This window comes from Pimephales promelas, chromosome 18, assembly GCF_988280905.1.
Source record: "Pimephales promelas chromosome 18, fPimPro1.hap1.1, whole genome shotgun sequence".
NCBI classification, from domain to species: domain Eukaryota; kingdom Metazoa; phylum Chordata; class Actinopteri; order Cypriniformes; family Leuciscidae; genus Pimephales; species Pimephales promelas.
The window spans coordinates 2,568,161-2,590,778 of record NC_142786.1 but is presented as its reverse complement, the minus strand read 5'-3'; the positions used below and the strand labels follow the sequence as shown (position 1 = coordinate 2,590,778).

Here is a 22,618-nt window from a genome sequence, read left to right as displayed (position 1 = left end):
TGAGTGTGGGTGAGTGTCAATATCACAATCTTGATGTTTTAGAGTGTCACCCCTTCATTGTTGAGCACTTTTTTCTGCATCATGGCCAATTTGTAGATTGCAAATTGTAGTTTGAAGTTGTAGATTGTTGTTTTTGTCAATTTCCCATTCATTTCCTATGGGTCGGTCATGTTTGACAGAAGAGCAGAAGTGTATCTCATTTTTTTACGACCACTTAAAGTGCTCGAATCATGACCTCAATTTTTTTGTGTGTTCACATACATGTTGCCATAAAAGTCACGAAGTTTCGTAATTTTCTGATGAAGCAGTGATTTTTTTAGAAATTCAAAACAGATTTTTTAATCACAATTTATTGGTGTTTTTGTGTATAAAAGTGTGTGTGGGGGGGTGGGTATGTCTGTTTTGCACTCTTGATGTTTTAGAGTGTCACCCCTTCAATGCTGAGCACTTATTTTCTGCATCGTGGCCGATTTGTAGATTGTACACACAAAAATTCTCAAAGTTTTTGTGTTTTTGTCAATTTCCCATTCATTTCCTATGGTCGGTCATTTTTGACCGAAGAGCACAAGTGTGACTATTTTTTTTTACGACCACTTAGCATGCTCGGATCATGACCTCAAATTTTTTTGTGTGTTCACATACCCAATGGAATAAAAGTCACCAAGTTTCGTAACATTCCGATGAAGCTGTGATTTTTAACATTTCAAAACATACATTTTTTCGGTCAGAAATGACCGAAGAGCACCTGAGGGTTAAGAAATATGTTGGTGTAGGTAAAAAATGTAGGTAACGTTACAGTTAATACTTACAAACTTTGAAGATTTTGAATACAGAAGTTACATTTGTAATGGTGTAGCCTATTTTCATTTAGATGTGGTATTATTATTTGTGCAGTAGCTAAGATTAATTGCTGCATAAATTAAGATTATTAAGTAATAAATTCATTTTAAGTATAATACATTATTAGAAGAAAAGGTTCTATATAGAACCTTAAAAGGAAAAAAAAAAACCTTAATTTGGAACCCCTAAAATGGAATGCATGTGAATGATCACAAAATTCAAGATATGGGGGTTAAAAAATGTAATTAATCAACATCACACGAAGAGTGACATCAGTTTTTATCCTCCAAAATCAGCATGATTAAAATGTGACATTAAGTTACTGCAACAATAATTTAATTACAACTACAAAATGTTGCAGAATAATGTAATATATGAATGAATAATAGCCTTTAAAGAACCTTTGTGCCAAAAGTGTTCTTTCTTGTCATCATTGAACCTTTTTTAGCATAAAATGTCCTTTGGAGTTGAGTAAAGAGCCCTATGCTACATATATAGAACCCTTTTTTTCTAAGAGTGTACAGTATGCTGTTAGCTAGAATGTGGATGGGATAGTATCATGAGCCACAATTAAAGTCTTGTGACACTCATGCCAGTCGTTGTTGTGGCGTTTCCGCACCGTTTGCTTTGGGCCGGGCCTAGTCAAAGTCCAGGGCCGTTTTTGAGTCCCACTCCGTCCCTGTATGGCACTCAAGGCCAGGCTAGATTGTGAATATAAGTGTGTGTGAGATTGTAAAATGATTTACGATTAAAGCAGGATAGATTCAGGAATATTTGCAGGCGTCCCCTGCTCTGTGTCTGAGGTGTTATTGGACCGTCTGTCTGAGCGCTCTTACCTCAGCGGTAGCTAACAAGCTGCTGAAACCATTCCTCACTCCCCGCCATGATGTCAGCGGCCTGGCGAGGGAGACGAGCGACCCGTTCGGAGATGAGAGGGATTAGGATGGGCCTGCGGGTTCGGGCAGAGCCAGGATGAGCACAGACGCGCCTCAAACGTCAACATTCACTGGCGCTCCGCGACGCGGATAAATCAATCACGGCCTTTTTTCTTTTTCCTCCTCCTAGATGGATTTCAGTTGTGTTTTTATGGCTTCTGGCAGCCGTGCTTTATTGTTAGCTGCTTCGGGATTTGTTGTCGTGTCCGTTTCGAGTTATTTGTCATTTTGAACGCTGGACAAACACTTTCTAAATCTCGAGTATACGGAGAAATTGCGCATGTGATTCCAGTACTGTGTCGTTATAAAAATATTTCATTCATAATGGAGGAAAGGTCTCTCTGGAGTGCAGTCTGTTGATCATTATCCGTATTTTGAGGTCCTTTAGATGCATAAATGCACGCCATAATCCCGAGTAGTCCCGCCATCTGACTGCTATTAACTGGAGGGGGATATAAATTACGTGAACGAAGCAAGCAGAAAGCATCATTTTAATAACACAAGCAGTCAATGGAAGCGGTGCGGCCAAATCCACACAAACCAAATGATATTCGTACAGTATGAAAATGTGGTTGAATTTGCCCATCTGATTTGAATGAGGTGACCCAGGTAACAATACCGGCCTTTCAGGCGCTGAATGGCAATGGGTTCCCAGAATGCATTGCAGCTGGCGTTGGAATAAGGCAGATAAGCTGGGGAAAGAGTGTAAAACTATGATAGATGGGGCTGGTTGCAGTTTAGGGGCAATATCTGCTCAGCCGTCCATAACAAAGAACTTCATAAAGCGCATATGCAAAACCACTACAGTGAGGGCTTGCTCTTTTGTCTAGCTATAAAATATATTAAAGCAGTCATAAAATGCCCTTTCCCACAGTAAAAAATGGCAGTTGACAACCTCCCAAGCATCGCAACCCTTCTCGCCCTGGGCCGGCCCAACTTTCCTTTGGTTTGTTTGGTGTGTGTGTGTGTGTGTTTAATAGAGATAATTTCTTCCATATCAATGGGTTGGGCGCTGATGACAAAGCACTAGTGTGAGTCTTTTGTCCCAGGTCTTTGTTCGCTCTCTGCATGCTGGCTTTTACAATTTTGCATTTGCTGATTTGGGTTTTGCAAGTCTTATTGTAAAAAGATTGTACAGCCGATGGTTGTAAAACAGGACTAATTTGTTGTAAATGTCAGGAAACGCAAGCAATTTTCTCGTCAGTGGTGTTTACTGGGTCAAGCATCACTAATACTAGTGCTTATGCTTTAGTATACTGTAAGTTGGTTCTTTTGCACTGTAAAAAATGATTTTTTGGTTAAGTAAATACTAGTGAAAAAACCCAATGTAATTTACTTGAAAAGGTTAGTTCAGGCAAGAATTTAAAAAACTAAGTAAATTCCATATCAGTACTTATTTCAAGCGAGTATAAATGAAAGTGTAATATCAACTCAATAAAATTAAGTAAAAATTACTCAACTTTTCTGATACTGGGGTTCCCATCATGCACTGGACCTTGAATAATTAATGAGGTTCATTTTTCACTGGTTTCCAGCTGTATTTACACTGTTTTATCATTGATTTTTGTTTTCAGTATTAGTAAATTGCCATTTTGTGACATTTCGAGTAAATTTTTTGCTTAAAACGACACATTCAAACACAAAAACGATCCATCAAATGTTACCACCATTGTGTATTGTCTACCAAGTATTGAGGTGTTTGCATTCACATAAGGCTTAAAGTCTGACATGATGTATTACTTAGATGATCTAAGTAAAGAACATACTATAAATGACTAATAAAATTCAAGATAATTGTTTTAGTGAAGTGTAATACAAAGGCAAAGGAAATCGGTATTAATCAACCTTTTACAAGCCGAGTTAAAATTACTTATTTTTTGTAAAGTTTACTTAATTCCACATTCCAAGTAAATTTAACTTAAAGATTTCTAATTAAAGCTACTGATAAATATGTTTAGGTTTTTACTTGGCAAATCTTTGTAAATTTACTAGCATTTTCTGAGTGAGATCGTTTAGCAAGGTTTTTTCAAGTAAATCCTACTCCAGATTTGATCGAATGTATTAATTACCATACACTAAAATCTCTTCTGCTCACCAAAGCTGCATTTATTTGATCAAAAATACAATAAAAATAGCAATATTGTGACGCATTATTACAATTTTAAAAAACTGTTTTCTATCTGAATATATATTAAAATGTAATTTATTTCTGTGATCAAAGCTGTATTTTCAGTATCATTTCTCCAGTCTTTAGTGTCACATGACCCTTCAGAAATCACTTTAATATGATTATTTGCTGCTGGAGAAACATTTATGATGCTTTCATGCTTTTTTTCAGAATTTTTTGATGAAAGTTCAAAGGAACAGCATTTATCTGAAATATAATTAATATGTAAGAATATAAAAGTCTTCATTTTATATATTTCCTTGTGGAATAAATGAATAAAATAAAACTCACCTCAAGTTTTTTGCATGGAAATCAAAGTATTAAACTTGCTAATAACTTTGGCATGTAACTCGTACTGCACCTTACTGAGTGTTCTCAGACGTGCAATTTACACCTGAAAGACGATATAACGAGGACATTCCCACATTTAAGAGAAGAGACCAAATTTAGAAGTGTGAAGATGTGCAGATTTGTCATCGTTTCCTAAAGACTTCAGAATTACAAGAATTTTGTTTACAGTCTTGCGAAACAAAAACGCTGCAATTACAACACGTGAAACCTACACTTACAGTTGTTGCGCTATATAGTCAAACTACAGTGTACGGCATGAGAGAGTGCGGTGAGGATGGCCTGAGGTTACACGACTGTGTACATATTTACATTTACGGATCTCAGATCAGAGCCTCAGACGGGCATTCCTCACTAATGATGTGGCCAGACCACATTATGAACTGAAGCTTGACTGTCATGAACTCGCTGCGATCCGCATGTTCTGCTTTAATCGATGCAGACCTCCTTTTCTGGAAACACATTTATTTGAGATTTGAGTGTTTTGAACTTATTGATTTAATTAATGAAGCAAAAAACACAAATTTCATCAGAGGTTGTAAATGGCATTGATTTTACCATATATATATAAGGGGTCTCAAATATTTAGAAGTTGTGTGTCTGCTTAATGAATACACTTAATTAATTATTTTTTATTGAAAATCATTGTAAAATCAAAAGTACTTGTGGCTAGATGCTATATATTATATACTGTTGAAAATTCAGAAATATTACTACAATTTAAAATACCTGTTTTCTATGCGAATATATTGTAAAATGTAATTTATTCCTGTGATCAAAGCTGAATTAACGAAATTTAAATGAATAAAAACGCAATTTTAATTAATAAAAACGAAATTTAAATTAATTAAACATAAAAACGCAATTTAAATAAAAACGAAATTTAAATTAATAAAACATAAAACAAAATTTAAATTAATAAAAACGAAATTTAAATTAATAAAACATAAAAACAAGATTTAAATAAAAACAAAATTTAAATTAATAAAACATAAAAACGAAATTTAAATTAATAAAAACAAAATTGAAATAAAAAAATTATAATAATAAAACTAATAACTTAAATATAGAAAAACGAAATTTAGATTAATAAAAACGAAATTTAAATTAATAAACATAAAAATGAAATTTAAATTAATAAAACAAAAATTAAATTTACATTAATAAACACAAAATTTAAATAAAAACGTTTATAACAAAAAAATAATAACTTAAATATAGAAAAAAAAAATTTAAATAAAGAAAAACTAAATTGTGATGTGACGTCCCAGTAAAATCTCAAAGTCTCGCAGTAGATTAATTTAGATTGGTAATAATGGGTAAAAAAGATAATACATTTTGTTTCTGTTATTCTATTTTCCACACTGTCAAAGCAATGCAGCTTAACTCAAAACACAAGCGCAGGCATACACTTCTGTCCACACACACTATAGGGGTTGCAGTTGCAGGGGTACTATTAGTTGTCCAAGAAGCAAATATATTTATTAAATAGCTACAATGAAGTTATATGTTAAGTATTATATTTCACCAGATTTTATAATGTAAAACATATTCAAGCGTGAATGAGAACCGCTTCGAGTGGGATGCAAAGTGTGCAAAAAAAAAAAAATATTCGAATGTCACATTTTCAAATCAACCAACCCACTGAACGAATATTCGAATATTCGGGTCCAGCCCTAATTTTCAGCATCATTACTCCAGTCTTCATTGTCACTGGTCTAACCAGCGGACCAATCACATCGCACAGCATCTCAAATGTTGGTTTAATGATTCTGAAATACCTGAGCCAAAGTCTGTCATCACAATGATTTTTGTACAATGAGAATATGACGGCGTTCATTAGCGTTTAGTCATTTATGATGGAGGGAAAAAGAGGCACTTTTTTATTATCCATTTTTATCACAGATATTTTGCGTTAGTTTCCCAGAAAGTTACAATTTTGTGCTCTTGAACACATGGGATGGAAACGCTGCTTTATTCGCAAATTATAAACATCTTAAATGTCACTTTTGAATGTCATCTTGCAAAATATGTAATTTTTTTTCCTCTGTAATAAACACCCAGCTCAAAGTGAGCTGTAACTGTGAGAAAAAAGACTGTTTGATGAAGAAATGTGGGGATTGAATGTCAGCATGAACATTGGGTGCATTTCATAAAGCTGGAGTTTAAAATAAAAATGAATCTCTTGGGCGCTGTCCAGAAACACAACTACAAATTAGCCGAGCGGCTAAAAGAGATCAGAGCGTTTGGCCACAGGAAGTGCTTGTGCCTGAGATCCATACGCTCCCAAAAAACAAACTACACAACAACACACACAACGCTGTGTGAGAAACTCTAGTGTTTCCCGATACAAACTATGGGAAGTGGATTCTTTTACAGATTTAAGTTTGTAGTTTTTCAGCCATTTATAGACACAAAATAACCGTACAAAGAAATCAAAATTATGCTTGTTCTTTTATGATATTAATCCGTTTTAGCAAGCTTTCATTCAGGCCGGGCTCCATTCCCACTTTTGATGAGCAAACACGGATAAATTCAAGCCCTTTTCCTTCTTGAATATCCTATTACACTCCGAAATGCCACTTTATTGTAGTAAAATGGATTGCAAATGCTGTTTCTTGTTGACGTTAAGGTCTCATTCTTGTCATCCTTTGGGACACATTACAGTCTCCAAGTGCCATTACTGTCCTATAAAATGGACTTTTAACATTCATGCTGCTTTCCCCTCTATAAAGGCGAATATTACCCTCATTTCCATCTTATTTATGGTCACAGTCCATACTTGAGCGTCTACAGGAAAGTCTCGGTGTCCCCTGCATCACACACACACACACACACACATCGGCGTGTGTGTGCTCCAGACAGGCCTCTCTGACCGCCAGCGGGTGTCCGCCACAGAGCCCGTCCCTCCTGCTATATCTGTCGCCATACAGCTCAATACTTAAAAAGTGATTATGGCTTTTGGAGTTATTACACTCCACCCTCCGGCCTGGCCCGTTTCCCCCGTGTTGTTTTTCCTGCGTTTATGAAGCATGCAGGTATAAAAGTTAAAATGAGATTTTACGGCAGATTGGCTGATACGAGGATGGGGTTTCCCTTCTGTAAAGTGAAACAGAGCCGTTAGCTGTTAGATAAGACGATTTTTTAAGTGAATTTAAAGATGAATAATGCGTCAAGTGTTAATAAATGGCATTATGCCATCCATAAAATAAATGTATTTTATTTAGACTTAAAATTGTATGCATTCATTACCTTAAGGATGGTAACGTTTTACAGTTTATAAAACGACATGGTGCTTCTTGGAAAAGCAATTTAACATTTGATTTTTTTATTATTTTATTTATAAATAATATTTATTATAATATTATATTTTATAATAATAAATAATATTTATAAAATTATTATAATAATATATTTATAATAATTATAATATTATATTATTATTATATTATATGATTATAATATTTATAATATTATTATACTTATAATAATAAATAATATTTAATATAATATTATTATATAATATTTATTTATATATATTTTATTATTTTATTTATAAATAATATTTATTATTATGTTTTATAATATTAAATAATATTTATAATATTACAATAATACATTTATAATATTATTATAATTATAATATTATATTATTATATTATATAATTATAATAATAAATAATATTTAATATAATATTATTATATAATATTTTTTTTTATTATTATTTTATTATAGTGTCTTGCACTAACATGCCCAGCCCAAATAGGCTCAAAAGACACTAATGACATAAAACAAACGTAATACAAAAACAAGATGACCATCATACAAAGCACACAGCAAGATGACCATCATAAAAGATGCATTACCATCAGTTGTGTTTCTGATTAAACTAAATTGAACTTTTCAATTATAAGTTGTTTACTTGCTGGATTTTTAAATTTGTTTTGAAAAGGGGGCAGTGTTTTATTTTATTTTACAGCCCTGTTCCCATGTACATACTCTATACTTACTGTAGTAATTACAAAAGCTGGGTAATACTAACCCTAAACCTAACCGTAACCCTTGTAGTTACCTTATATTACCAGTCATTTCTTGGTTAGTACACAGTTAGCACATGCAAGTGCACGTACTGTAAAATTAATGTTTACACATACAATCAGCTATTCATTATTAGTCATTTTACTCACACTATGTATACGATGGACAAAAATGGCTCTTTTTTTTGAAGTAAAAAGGCTATGTAATGACGATAATGCCCGTCTAACAGCAGTAGCTCGCATATATTTTTTAAAAACCTGTCTTCTGTGTCTGTCACCTACAGTAATCTTGTATTATTGCTGTTCACTCATGCCAAAGCGCTGCTGTATGTCATAGTGGTTATGTTAGAGCGAGGATGAGTTATCCTCCATGTGTGCCGATGAGAGAGCTGACGGAGCGCTTTTGTTGTGCTTGAGAGACCGCTGGGTCTTAGAGCTGTCAGCGTCCCGAACGTCTGCGTCCACACATTTACACTTTATGCATTTCATTGGGAAACAGTATAGAATGCTGAATAGATCAGTAACACGTTTGTATATGTATGAATCAGCATGTTTGTTTGCCCCCTTGACCTCAGGCTCTGATGACTGTACGGTGCGGTTTTGGGAGGTCAGTACGGCGCGCTGCCTGAAGACACTGGATGTGGGCGGAGCCGTGAAGGGCGTGGCCTGGAATCCCAATCCTGCCGTCTGTTTGGTCGCTGTCAGCTAGTAAGACACGCCTCCTTTTTCTCTGCATCTGAAAGTTTATTTGAGGTTCATCTGTATTTGTAAGCTTCATTATGTGCCGTTTATTGTTTTACAGCAGGAGTTTTGAGCTGCAGTGTATTTAATCAGCATCAGGAAAGGCCGATTATGAGAAGTGTTCATTTCAGAATATGAGTTACACATTTACAAGAACTGAATGTTCCCAGGGAGGAACATTGGTAGTGTTAGTATATAAATTAGTGTTTATTATTTAGCCAGCGATTCATATTAATCATTGGTATATAGATAGATAATCATTAATTATTAGTTAATCAGATAATCATGGATGGATGGATGGATTGATGAATAGATAGATGTTTGGATGGATGGAGAGATGGTTAAATAGATGGATGGATGGATGGATGTTAAGATGTTGGATGGATGGATAGATAGATGTTAACATGTTCGATAGATAGATAGATAGATAGATAGATAGATAGATAGATAGATAGATAGATAGATAGATAGATAGATAGATAGATAGATAGATGTAAGATAGATAGATAGTAAGATAGATGTAAGATAGATAGATAGTAAGATATATGTAAGATAGATAGATACATTAATAGATAGATACATTGATAGATAGATACATTGATAGATAGATAGATAGATAGATAGATAGATAGATAGATAGATAGATAGATAGATAGATAGATAGATAGATAGATAGATAGATAGATAGATAGATAGATAGATAGATTGATAGATTGATAAATAGATAGATGATAGATAGATAGATGTATGATAATAGATAGATGTAAGATAGATATGTTAGATAGATAGATAGATAGATAGATAGATAGATAGATAGATAGATAGATAGATAGATAGATAGATAGATAGATAGATAGATAGATAGATAGATAAATAGATAGATGATAGATAGATAGATGTATGATAATAGATAGATGTAAGATAGATATGTTAGATAGATAGATAGATAGATAGATAGATAGATAGATAGATAGATAGATAGATGGATGGATGGATGGATGGATGGATGGATGGATGGATGGATGGATGGATGGATGGATGGATGGATGGATGGATGGATGGATGGATGGATGGATGGATAGATAGATGTAAGATAGATAGATAGTAAGATAGATGTAAGATAGATAGATACATTAATAGATAGATACATTGATAGATAGATACATTGATAGATAGATAGATAGATAGATAGATAGATAGATAGATAGATAGATAGATAGATAGATAGATAGATAGATAGATACATTGATAAATAGATAGATGATAGATAGATAGATGTATAATAATAGATAGATGTAAGATAGATATGTTAGATAGATAGATAGATAGATGGATAGATAGATAGATAGATAGATAGATAGATAGATAGATAGATAGATAGATAGATAGATAGATAGATAGATAGATAGATGGATAGATAGATAGATAGATGGATAGATAGATAGATAGATGGATAGATAGATAGATAGATAGATAGATAGATAGATAGATAGATAGATAGATAGATAGATAGATAGATAGATAGATAGATAGATAGATAGATAGATAGATACATTGATAAATAGATAGATGATAGATAGATAGATGTATAATAATAGATAGATGTAAGATAGATATGTTAGATAGATAGATAGATAGATAGATGGATAGATAGATAGATAGATAGATAGATAGATAGATAGATAGATAGATAGATAGATAGATAGATAGATAGATAGATAGATAGATAGATAGATAGATAGATAGATAGATAGATGGATGGATGGATGGATGGATGGATGAATAGACTGATAGACAGATAGACAGATAGATCGATAGATAGATTGATAGATAGATAGATTGATGGATGTATGATAGAGATAGATAGATAGATAGATAGATAGATAGATAGATAGATAGATAGATAGATAGATAGATAGATAGATAGATAGATAGATAGATAGATAGATAGATAGATAGATATGTTGGTTAGATACATGGACATACGGATAGGACAACTTTATCTTGATGTGTGTGTGCAGTGACGACACGATCCTCCTCCTGAACTCTGGCCTGGGCGACCGGCTGCTGTGCGCCGCCACGGATCAGCTGATCTCTTCCTATGAGGAGCCAGAGGAAGCCAAGGACCAGCCTGTGCAGTGGGCCGTCTCAGAGGGCGAAGGTCACGAGCAGGGTCACCGCCTCGTCCTGAAACACCCCAAGGTAATCAAAACGTACACAAAGAGACCTTATGGAAAAGCGCTACCGTTCATTCTCATATTCATAGGAATGACATCATCACGATAACCATTAGCCAGGCTGTTCAATCCAGTTAACAATAGAAATGAAAACGTCTTTCTTTCGAGAGCGTCCGTCCGTCCCTCACGTGAGCGGCAGCCAGAGGCTTTTAACCGTTGGCAGAGGCCGCGAGCCTGTGGTCGTCTTTTTCCTGAAATGGAAAGAAATTTAAGACGCCTCTAGTGTCCAATTAAAACTCCTGGAAAAAGCAAAGCAGCAGCACGCGCTGGCAGACTGGCAGAGGCCGAGCCGGTGTTAATAACGGCAGTAAATTTAGTCCCAGCGTGTCTTTGAGGTTATAATTGGATTAATCGTCTGCAGATTTACCACAGAATGGCTTTGACCTCTCTCTCTCGTGTCTCTCTGAAGGCCGTGAGGCAGGTGACGTGGCACGGGAAAGGCGACTACCTGGCGTGCGTCATGCCCGACAACAGCAGCAACCTGCAGGTGGTCATCCACCAGGTGAGCAAGCGCAGGACGCAGAACCCCTTCCGCAAGAGCAAGGGTCTGGTGCAGTGCGTGTCCTTCCACCCCGTCAGGCCCTACTTCTTCGTGGCCACGCAGCGATACGTGCGCGTCTACAACCTCATCAAACAGGAGCTCACCAAGAAGCTGATGGCCAACTGCAAATGGATCTCCAGCATGTCCGTCCACCCGGCAGGTGCGTGACGACACGTTTGGTTCACATTCTCCATCATGCACTCGCCCTCATTTCATTCATAAACTGTATGGCTTTCTTTCTTCTGTAATGGATGATCTCAGAGCTTCTGTTTTCTGTGCGATTAAAGAATAGAGCGGCTGTCTAATGAAAAGAGCTGCGGTTATTTATTTATTTATTTATTTATTTGATAGGGACAATGCACATTAATGAACTTCTGAATTGAGACAACAAAACAGACGTAAACATGCCGGATTATAGCCACAGGGCTAATTTACATCCGTAGTCCCTAGACAAATACAAAGATTACAACAAACAAAATAACAACAAAAACAAAAAAAAACTAAATAAAAAATACAAGCCGGAATTAACAACAGAAAACACTTATTCGTCACAAGACTGGTTATTTAGGGTTGGTTTGTATATATGGTGGGCTGTCAAAATGAACATGTTAATTTATGCAATTATATTTATCATGGCTTGTAAAATCCAGTCGTTTTAATGTGAAGAATTTCATCTGATGCACTTCCTGTTGCATAGAGATTTACCGCTTACATTTTAATATTTAAGATTAAATCTTCGATATTATAAAATGATCCATTTGATGGAAGCTGTTTGTTATTTAGGGTTGGTTTGTATATATGATGGGCTGTCAAAATGAACATGTACATTTATGCAATTATTTTTTTCCAGGTTAACGTGTAAATATTTAAAACAATTAACGTTGTTGTTTTTTTGTTTTTATTTTGGGCTGCGCGACAGTATTTGATAACACTATCATTCGTTCAAGTGCTATTAAACCATTCAAGCCATTCAGTCATGATAAGATGCAAAAAATTCAACTTAAATGTGTGCTGTCAGTGAATCTCGTGTGTGTGTGTGTGTCAGAACATAGGACTCTTCAGTGCATCGAGTTCTCTTTCGCGCTTGAACGGATAATAACGCACAAAACTGTCAAAATGCTAGCTTTGCTGTCTTAAATTAAATAACCTCGTAAGCCGTCTTAAATTATTTAAATAATCTTAAATAACCATAAATAGTTGTGAGAAAATAGGATGTGTGTGAGATCTGTGTCATGTGCTTCAGGTCTTAAAGTGACAGCAGCCTAAAAAAGCTGCCGCTGTGATGTCTCATTTAATATAAATCAGAGAACAAAAGACAGAGAAAATCACTCGGTACTACAGGATTAATCTATATCAAATGTGTTTGATAAAACCAAGTGTTTGATAACTTTATTCAATTTCTGTACAGTTCCTACCTGATAGATCAGATATTGCGTTTTGGACATTTTATTTGCATCTTAGTGCTTCCATCCAGCATTTTTAGATTCAAAATTTGCATGAAAACGTGTAGATGGAAACTTAATGTCAAATGCACAAAATGCAAGCTTGAGGTAAGCAGGCATTAACTAAACTTACTTATTCTTTGATGCACATCAAAAAAAGTCATGTTAAATGTTACAGATAGAAGGCCTAATCACTTGCAAACATGGGGTTCGTCAAGAACATGATCTTACAATTAATAAAAAAGAAACATTGGCTTCTCCAGTTTTGTTGTTGTTGCATCAGTAAGGGTTGTTAACTAAAACTAAAGCCACAATGTAATTGAAATAAAATCGAATTAGAAATTCTCCCTCAGCATAAACTGAAATGAAGCAATGTGATGCGTAAAGATTTGAGGGGAAGATTTTGAGTGAATGCTGCTGTAAATATCTCTGTTCCTGTAGGCTTCAGATGACTCTGGTCATTGGATTATTTTAATGGCGCTCTTTTGTCTTTTGGGAGTTTTAGAGATCCAGCATAGGCTTTGAATGAGTGGAAAATGGCAGCTTGGAGATTTTTAAAAAATACTTAAATACAGAAGAAAGTAAGATGTATGGGTCTGGAATGAGAGGACTGTGAATAAACGAGAAGAAATTCGTTTCTGTGTGAACGATTATGAACGTTAACGTTTTACGGTGACCTTTCAAAATGAAAACGGGCACGTTCTTCAGCCAGTTTAGAGTATATTATATAAAAGTGAGTGTTTGGAGTTGACCAGAGGAAAGTTCTGGCTTGATCTGAATCTTGTTTTTGTGATCATGTGACGTCAGTGATTGGTTTGTTCTCTCTCACCCATTTTCCACAGGTGACAACGTGATCTGCGGCAGCTACGACTGTCGTCTGGCCTGGTTCGATCTGGACTTGTCCACGAAACCGTACAAAGTTCTCCGGTGAGTCAGCGCCAGCAGGTTTTTATAATTTGGGCAGTCTGGGTCAGACTCGAGGGAAATTGTTGGTAATGCTGGCGCTGTCAGATGAATGAATGTGTCCTGGGATCTGCGTAACGTCCCTCTGCTGACGGGTCTGTCTTGTGTCTCTGTCCACACAGGCATCACAAGAAGGCTCTGAGGAGCGTGGCCTACCACAAACACTACCCACTGTTCGCGTCGGGCTCTGATGACGGCAGCGTGATCGTCTGTCACGGGATGGTCTACAAGTGAGTCTGCTCCTCTTCCTCATCTATGGCTGTGTTTAAATAATACTACACTACTATTCGTACTGTTACTACAGTATATAGACAATTTTCTTTAAGCATATTATACCTGAATATGTGCAGTATTCAAAAGAGTGCAGTATCCCACAATGCAATGCACTCGAGTTTCCATTTTTCAGAGTGACAAATGAACTTAAATTAATAGCAGATGTGATTTTGTGGCTGATTTTTTTTTTTTTTAGTGGACTGCCAAAACTTTGAAAATGTGATGATAAAGCATAATATTGTTTGAAAGGTTCATTATTGTTTTTTAAATCATAGGCTAATAAGCTAGTATTCTGTCCTGATCATACCATAAGCTATGTTAAATAATAGTGTAGTGCATACTGTGTTTAATGTGTACTGCTAACTACTTAAAATACATAAAGATTGATAATTAAATTACAGTTGTGTGTGGTATGCAGTGATAAATACTAAAAACCTAATTTTATGTTAAATGTATAAATATTAATAATTAATCGCATCCAAAATATTTGGAATATATATAAATACACACACATGCATGTACTGTATATTTAAGAAAAAAAATATTATTTATGTATAAAATATTTATATCGGGCCGAGTCCACTTCGTGCGGGCGATCTCGGAGCGATTGTGTAGGTCTGGATCCGAGTGTGATTACAGTTTTCATATATGCCTAAATGAACCGAACTAAGCTATAAAACGCACTAGCTTCCAAAACAAACACTCCAAACAAGCCAGCTGTTAAACGCCTTAAAGGAGTAGTTCACTTTTTAAAAAAAAACTTTTGCTGATAATTTACTCACCCCCATGTCATTCATCATGTCCACGTCTTTCTTTCTTCAGTCGAAAAGAAATTAAGGTTTTTGATGAAAACATTCCAGGATTTTTCTCCATATAATGGACTTCAATGGGGTCCAAACGGTTCAAGGTGATGAATAAGGGTCTTATCAAGCGAAACGATCGGTCATTTAAAAAATAAATAACAAATTTTAAGTTTTATAAGCACAAATGCTCAACTTGCTCTGTTCTGTGTGACTCTCCAGTTCGAACTCGTTCATCAAAACGAACAAAACATTTTTCGAGTCATTTGGTTCATTCAACGAATGAAATGACTCAAAAAAAGATTTGTTCATTTTGATGAACGAGTTTGAACAGGAGAGTCACGAACGCTCATCACAGAACAGAGCAAGGCGACCATTTGAGCTTATAAAACTTAAACTTTGTTATTTATTTTTGAAATTAGTGATTGTTTCACTTGATAAGACCCTTATTCATCGTCTGGAGTCATTTAAAGCCCTTTGAAGCTGCACTGAAACTCATTTGGACCTTGAACCGTTTGGTTCCCATTGAAGTCCATTATATGGAGAAAATCCTGTAATGTTTTCGTCAAAAACCTTAATTTCTTTTCGACTGAAGAAAGAATGACGTGGACATCTTGGATGACATGGGGGAGAGTAAATTATCAGCAAAAGTTTTTCAAAAGTGAGCTACTCCTTTAAGTGTCTCCCGGCTAGTTAATGCATAGAGTGTACACAGTATACAGTACATACTGCATAATCAGTGCGAGTAGTGTGGCGATCTCTTGACTCTGTTAGTTCTCGCTCTGTTCTTCTCTGTCCGTCCGTGTGTGTGTGTGTGTGTGTGTGTGTGTGTGTGTGTCTATCTGGCTTGTGTCCAGTGTTTCTGCTGGGCTAGACTATCATTCCCGAAGTACGTTCAGGATCACTCTTTGAGAGGAGCTAATGGTCCGTGTACGGCGGAGGGCAAGCCAGATCTGGATGAAACCCTTCATCAGCTGGTCTTAATAGATCTCTTTAAACTCAAACTCAGGATGTCATGTTATTTTTCCACTTCTTACTTTCCCCAGTCAAACTGTTGATGCATATACAGCAAACCATATTTCCAGAATTCACTGTTTTATGGCCTTTATGGCCCTCAGACCGGCCAAGCGTTCTCACCACACTTTGGTAGAGGGGGAAAAAACTATTTCTGTTGGGATGAGATGAGATAGTTGACTGGTCTAAAAATAGACTTTTACTAATGTAGTGACTAGTCTATAAAAGACTAGTTTCCTAAGGTAGATCATATTCTATTCTACTTTTTTATTTTAGCTTTAATATTTAAGAGTTAAGTGTGTATGTTCAAATTAAATGGCGAATGTTATTCATTGTTCATTTTGTTTTGGCGTATTTCCTTTTGAAATATGTCTGAGAAACAAGCATAAGGGCTAAAATGAGGGAATTTTGTTCTAATAGCCAAATTTGTGATGCAAATAATACATTTATATAAATTGTTTTGATAAATGATTTAAACAAAGTGAGTGAAGAGTGAAAAACAAATAATTTCAATAATTGTTTCAAATAAAATCTGTAGACAAGACATTTTATTATTAGACATTTTAGTATTAAAATTAGGGCTGTCAGTTAAACGTATTATTAACGGCGTTAACGCAAACCCATTTTAACAGCGTTTTTATCGCGCGATTAACAGTCCTTTTGGCCTAGCAAACTAGCAAACAAAAAGAAATCAAGAGACATTTAGAACAGAATAAAATGTGCGATTAATTGCGAGTTAACTATGACATTAATGCGATTAATCGCGAGTTAACTGACATTAATGCGATCAATCGTGAGTTGACTATGACATCAATGCGATTAATCGTGAGTTAACCATGCCATTAATGCGATTAATCGCAAGTTAACTATGACATTAACTCGATTAATCTCAATTTAACTGTCACTAATGTGATTAATCACGAGTAAACTATGCCATTGATGCGATTAATTGCAAGTTAACTATGACGTTAACTCGATTAATCGCAAATTAACTATGACATTAACTCGATTAATCGCGAGTTAACCGTCATTAATGCGATTGAACGCGAGTTAACGATGTCATTAATGCGATTGTTCGCGAGTTAACTGTCATTAATGCGATTAATCGCGAGTTAACTATGACATTAATGTTATTAATCGCGAGTTAACTATGACATTAATGTTATTAATCGCGAGTTAACTATGACATTAATGTGATTAATCGCAAATTAACTATAACATTAATACGATTAATCGCAAGTTAAATATGACATTAACGTGATTAATCGCAAGTTAAATATGACATTAATGCGATTAATCGTGAGTTAACTATGACATTAATGCAATTAATCGCGAGTTAACTATGACATTAATGCGATTAATCACGATTAAGTATTTTAATCATTTGACAGCACTAATTAAAATGTCATTTAATACATTTTTTCAACAAATAAAAGCAATAAAATCTGTACATGGGACATTTAAAAAGTTGTAATATTATATTTTAATTAATTTAAAAAATCTGTACACTTAAAAAGACTAAAAATAATAAATAGAAATGTTTCAAAGATGGATTTAATATGACCTTCATGTAATAAAAATCTGTTAGCTTTAATAAAAAAAATAAAAAAAAACCTTGGTTAATAAAAGTTCTCATAGTTGAAGAAATGTCCTTTGGCAGAAAAGAATTCAGAAATTCAAGAACCGTTATTGGAGCCAAACATGATGAAAATGATTATTCTAACCTTTCTAATGTGTGTGTGTGTGTGTTTATCCTACAGTGATTTGCTGCAGAATCCTCTGATTGTTCCAGTGAAGGTTCTGAAGGGTCACAGCATCACTCATGACCTCGGGGTCCTCGACGTGACCTTCCACCCGACTCAACCCTGGGTGTTTTCCTCGGGGGCCGACGGAACAGTGCGTCTTTTCACCTAGAGAACGAGACGCGAACAGCCACAACCTCGAGGCTTCCAACCCAGAAATTACCCAGCAGTTCCGACTCAATGAGGTTTCTTTACGCTCTCCGAGGACACCGACATGTGGCTGGCAGGAATCAAGTGCCTGATCTGATATTGAACATGTCATTATAATATGCGTTTGAGCTATGTTTTGCCTTTTTTATGTTAGCAGAAAATACATCCAGCCGCTCGTAGATTCCCACTGGACTCGAGTTCAGAGTAACTGACGCTGTAAAAAGAGAGACAGGTTTGGTTTCAAACCCAAAACCGTGATCGCTCGGAAAGGCCCGTTTCCGTATCGGCCCGTCTGTGCCCCACAGCAAATCAAGCCCGACCGCTAATCCTTGGACAAGGAAGCTGAATTTGAAATGAAACAAATGTCCGACGTTAGGCCGTGCCAAAGGAAACAAGACATGAAACAAAGCTGTCCTTCACTTACACCTCCTGATGTTTTCTTAAACCCCTTTACGAAGCGTTTCATCCAGATTTCATCCACCCACCGCTGTCAACGTCTTGATTATTGTTTTTTACCTTAACCGATTGACTTGTGAAACCTTTACCTGTTGTATTAGCTTTTTAATTAAACATGGTGTTTCTTGAAGAGTGTTTGGAGTTTGTTTTCTCTCTCTCTTCTGGTTTTTCGAGGGGACTCCTGAATTATATGCGGCGAGAGTCTGGGAATAGGTTTCGTTTCCTCCGCCGAGAGACCCAGACGCTGCCGATCAGACGCCAGTGTGTGTTATAGATCATATTTCGTGGAGGCCGTCCACCTGCGGGTCCTTCGTCAGTCTCAAGGCTGCGAGTCTCTCCGTGTGGAGGTCGCGGTCCTGTGTTCATGTGCCAGGATCTCCAGGGAATGACGTGTTCGTAGACTCACCAGTGTAGATTAGATAATATGATCTCCGACTACAACACAAAATTGCTCAGAAAGCATGAATACTTCATTTAATGTTTGATGTAGTGTTTATGTTGGCATGGCTCCATTATTCTCATGTAATAATAGATCTTATACTACAGGGCTGCTGAATGCTTCAATCTGATTTCACTGCACGTTCTAAGGTTAAAGTAGTTTCAGAGAGATCTTGATCGCATTACAGATCTAGATCACTTGATTTCAAATATTTCAGACTGCATCAGAACCAAAACCCACAACAACAACGACCAAGCAAATGAATATAGTAAACATTAGAAACATCAAATTATTTCTGTGTTTTTTGCCTCAAAATTACATTTTAATATGGAAGGACAGCAGACTCTCCCTCAAATGCACACACACAGTGTGTTGAAAGGTGTTATCAGCGCTGCTCTGACGATTCTATCAGTACAATACTTTAACTTAAAAGCTTTATCCAGATCCAAAATCCTTTAAAAAAAAAAAAAAAAAAAAGATGATTATAAAGTGAATTTTTACGACTGAGCCACATTCACAGTTGTTGCAAAATAGTTGAATTACTATGAACGCACATTGGCTGATTTTATATTAAAGGGATAGTTCACTTTGAAATTAATTTTTTTATATGTTTTATCTTACCTCAAGGGCATCCAAGACGTAGGTGTCTTTGTTTCCACAGTATTTTCAATTTTGATATTTTTAGGTCAAACCGTTCTTGTCTGTCAGTCATATAATGGAGGTCTATGGTCACCACCTCAAAGAGCATGCACAGAGAAGTCCAAATTAAACATGATTTAATGACTCGTACATGTAAGTACACATTGATGGCCTAAGACACGAAACGAGCGCTTTGTGTGAGAAAACGAACAGTATTTATATCGTTTTTACCTCTTGTAACCACAGCCACGTCCAAGTGATCTGACGGCACGGTCGCTTCGGTCTGCGCAAGACGTTAAAAAAAATTAATGTTGTCTGTTGATATATCGAAATCGTTTTCCATTGCAATTTCCTGTATATCTAAATATGTTTAGATCTTCACAGTGAAGGGTAACACTTCCGAAATCTCTGCGTAAACATTGAGTGACCTACACATGAGAGATATCACCTCCGGCGCTTGCGCAGACCGAAACGACCATGCCGTCAGATCACTTGGACGTGACTGTGATTACAAGAGGTAAAAACGCTATAAATTCTGTTCGTTTTCTGACACAAACCGCCCGTTTCGTGTCTTCGGCCATCAGTGTGTACTTACATTTACGAGTCATTAAATCATGTTTAATTTGGACTTCTCTGTGCATGCTCTTTGAGGTGGTGACCATAGACCTCCATTATATGACTGATAGACTACAACGGTTTGACCTAAAAATATCAAAATTGAAAATACTGTGGAAACAAAGACACCTACATCTTGGATGCCCTTGAGGTAAGATAAAGCATCAAAAATTCATTTTAAAGTGAACTATCCCTTTTAATGCGACCATGTTTTGTCTATGCTAATAATAGCATGTCTGATACACCATATCTAGCAGTGTCGGATTGCTTTACCAACTACCGTTTGATCTCGTTCAACAAAATGAACAAATCTTTAGTTTAAAATGGTAGCCTATATTTTAATATAATCCCTGTACACGTTCACACACACTATCTTTGATCATATTCCAAATTAGGAACCCAGCTAACGAGAATATATTCTGAGAACGTTTTACTGGACATTTTCTGAATATTCTCTGATCTTTCGAAATCTTGATTGTGAACGTTAAGGAAACTTTACATTTTATAATTTTTCAAACGTTATGAAAATGGCACTTTTGAATTTTCTCTGAACATAAATACCAGATAACATTGAAAGAACGTTCTGTTGACGTTACAGGTAGAACGTTTGTTCTTCCTGTAAACTGGAAAATCATAATGCAGACAAAGATAGTATGAATGATTATTTTACTTCCCGAGTCTTTCATTCTTTTGTGAACGAATCGTTCATAAACCACCATGGTATTTGTCATACCACACATAGCCATTCAGAATAGCTTGTTCTGTTATTCTGCGCTGCTTCAGCATTAGCTTGGCGGTGAATGACAGATTGCCAACGGTCGACCACTCAGTGCTGAGTTTACTCGCGGATCAGTTCAACCAGAGTTGGCGTTTTCACCAAGTCAGGCCAGTGGGGGCAGCGTGTGCGTTTGTCTGGATAGTGTTATATTATTTATGTGATTAGCATCCACTACGACAGGCACATATCTAAAAATAACTGTAGAAATAGTCATTGTCAGCGCTCCAGTGGTTTTCCCTCAACTCTAGAAAAACATGAATGCGGTAGCAGTAATTCAGCGGAGCGTGACTCTTGTGCTCATGGAAAGACACTGAAGCCTGATGCACGAAAAATATGCCTATCTTGGCAATATCTGTATTTTAATGTTGCTAAACAGGAAGCATGGATGAGTTTTTGTAAAGCGACTGTGGAAAACTGGCTGATGGTTTTGGAAGTGAGGAGGTCTGTCGTAAGAATGCATAGCTACTTCATGACCTGCAGTGGAGAGAGATGCTCTTTGCCCTCAGGTGGTGTAGTTATCTCTCAGAAGAGGTTTACTGAACGCTAACTAGCCGAATATTGACCCCTAATGTGGACCAATCAGCGGACTGGATAAGTGATAAGCACTTTAAAAGTTTGTCACTATCAAATCAAAATGGACAATTCTCATTTGTAATGGAATATTGTGGTATTTGTTATAAATGATTTATCAGTGCACATCTTTTTTATTTGAATTATGTACCCCCTGATAATCTTTAATTAAAATATTATTGGCGTGTGGGCGGGGCAACCCGTCACTCACATGAGATCCACCAATCCACAACCATCCAATCAAATAAACACAAACAAAATCAAGCCCCGCCCTACATTTGTTCTTGTTTGAGAAGCCGTTTCACTCAGATATACGCCACAACAGGGAGGAAAAGACACTTGTTACTCCAAAGAGGTGCAACATAATCCTTCAAATATTAACTTACACATCACTTCATGTAGCCTATATTTGGACGGACAAATGATAACTGAAGCGAATTCCTACACAAAAAAACTGCCACAAATCAATCATATCTAAAGTCTCTGACTAAAATGTTGAATCAAGGGATGGTTCACTTTGAAAAATGATTTTTTGATATGTTTTAGCTTACCTCAAGGGCATCCAAGATGTGTCTTTGTTTCACGGAGATTTACATATTTTAAACATATTTAGATATATCGAAATCGTCTTCCATTGCGATTTCCCGTATATCTAAATATGTTTGAAAGGTAAAACTTACGAAATCTCCGTGTAAACATTGACGTTGACGCGCGAGAGATCACTTCCGGCGTAACTTTGGAGACGGTTCAGTTTGTCGGTTCAGTTGAACATCTGATTCAGATCAGTTCGACGGCTGTTAACAAGAGGTAACTATTTAAATACTGTTCGT

General features: G+C 36.0%; 1 protein-coding gene across 1 annotated transcript in view; it reads left to right on the top strand.

Annotated features, from left to right (window-relative positions):
- bop1 (BOP1 ribosomal biogenesis factor) overlaps positions 1–18,877 on the top strand; it is an 87,234-nt gene extending 68,357 nt beyond the window's left edge. Inside the window, exons 11-16 of the mRNA XM_039678372.2 lie at positions 8,904–9,036; positions 11,091–11,271; positions 11,716–12,007; positions 14,132–14,216; positions 14,375–14,482; positions 18,100–18,877. Of these exons, the coding sequence (XP_039534306.2) occupies positions 8,904–9,036; positions 11,091–11,271; positions 11,716–12,007; positions 14,132–14,216; positions 14,375–14,482; positions 18,100–18,253 (953 nt within the window). The 3' untranslated portion in view covers positions 18,254–18,877. The remainder of the gene's footprint in view (positions 1–8,903; positions 9,037–11,090; positions 11,272–11,715; positions 12,008–14,131; positions 14,217–14,374; positions 14,483–18,099) is intronic.
- Positions 18,878–22,618: the final 3,741 nt, after the last annotated feature.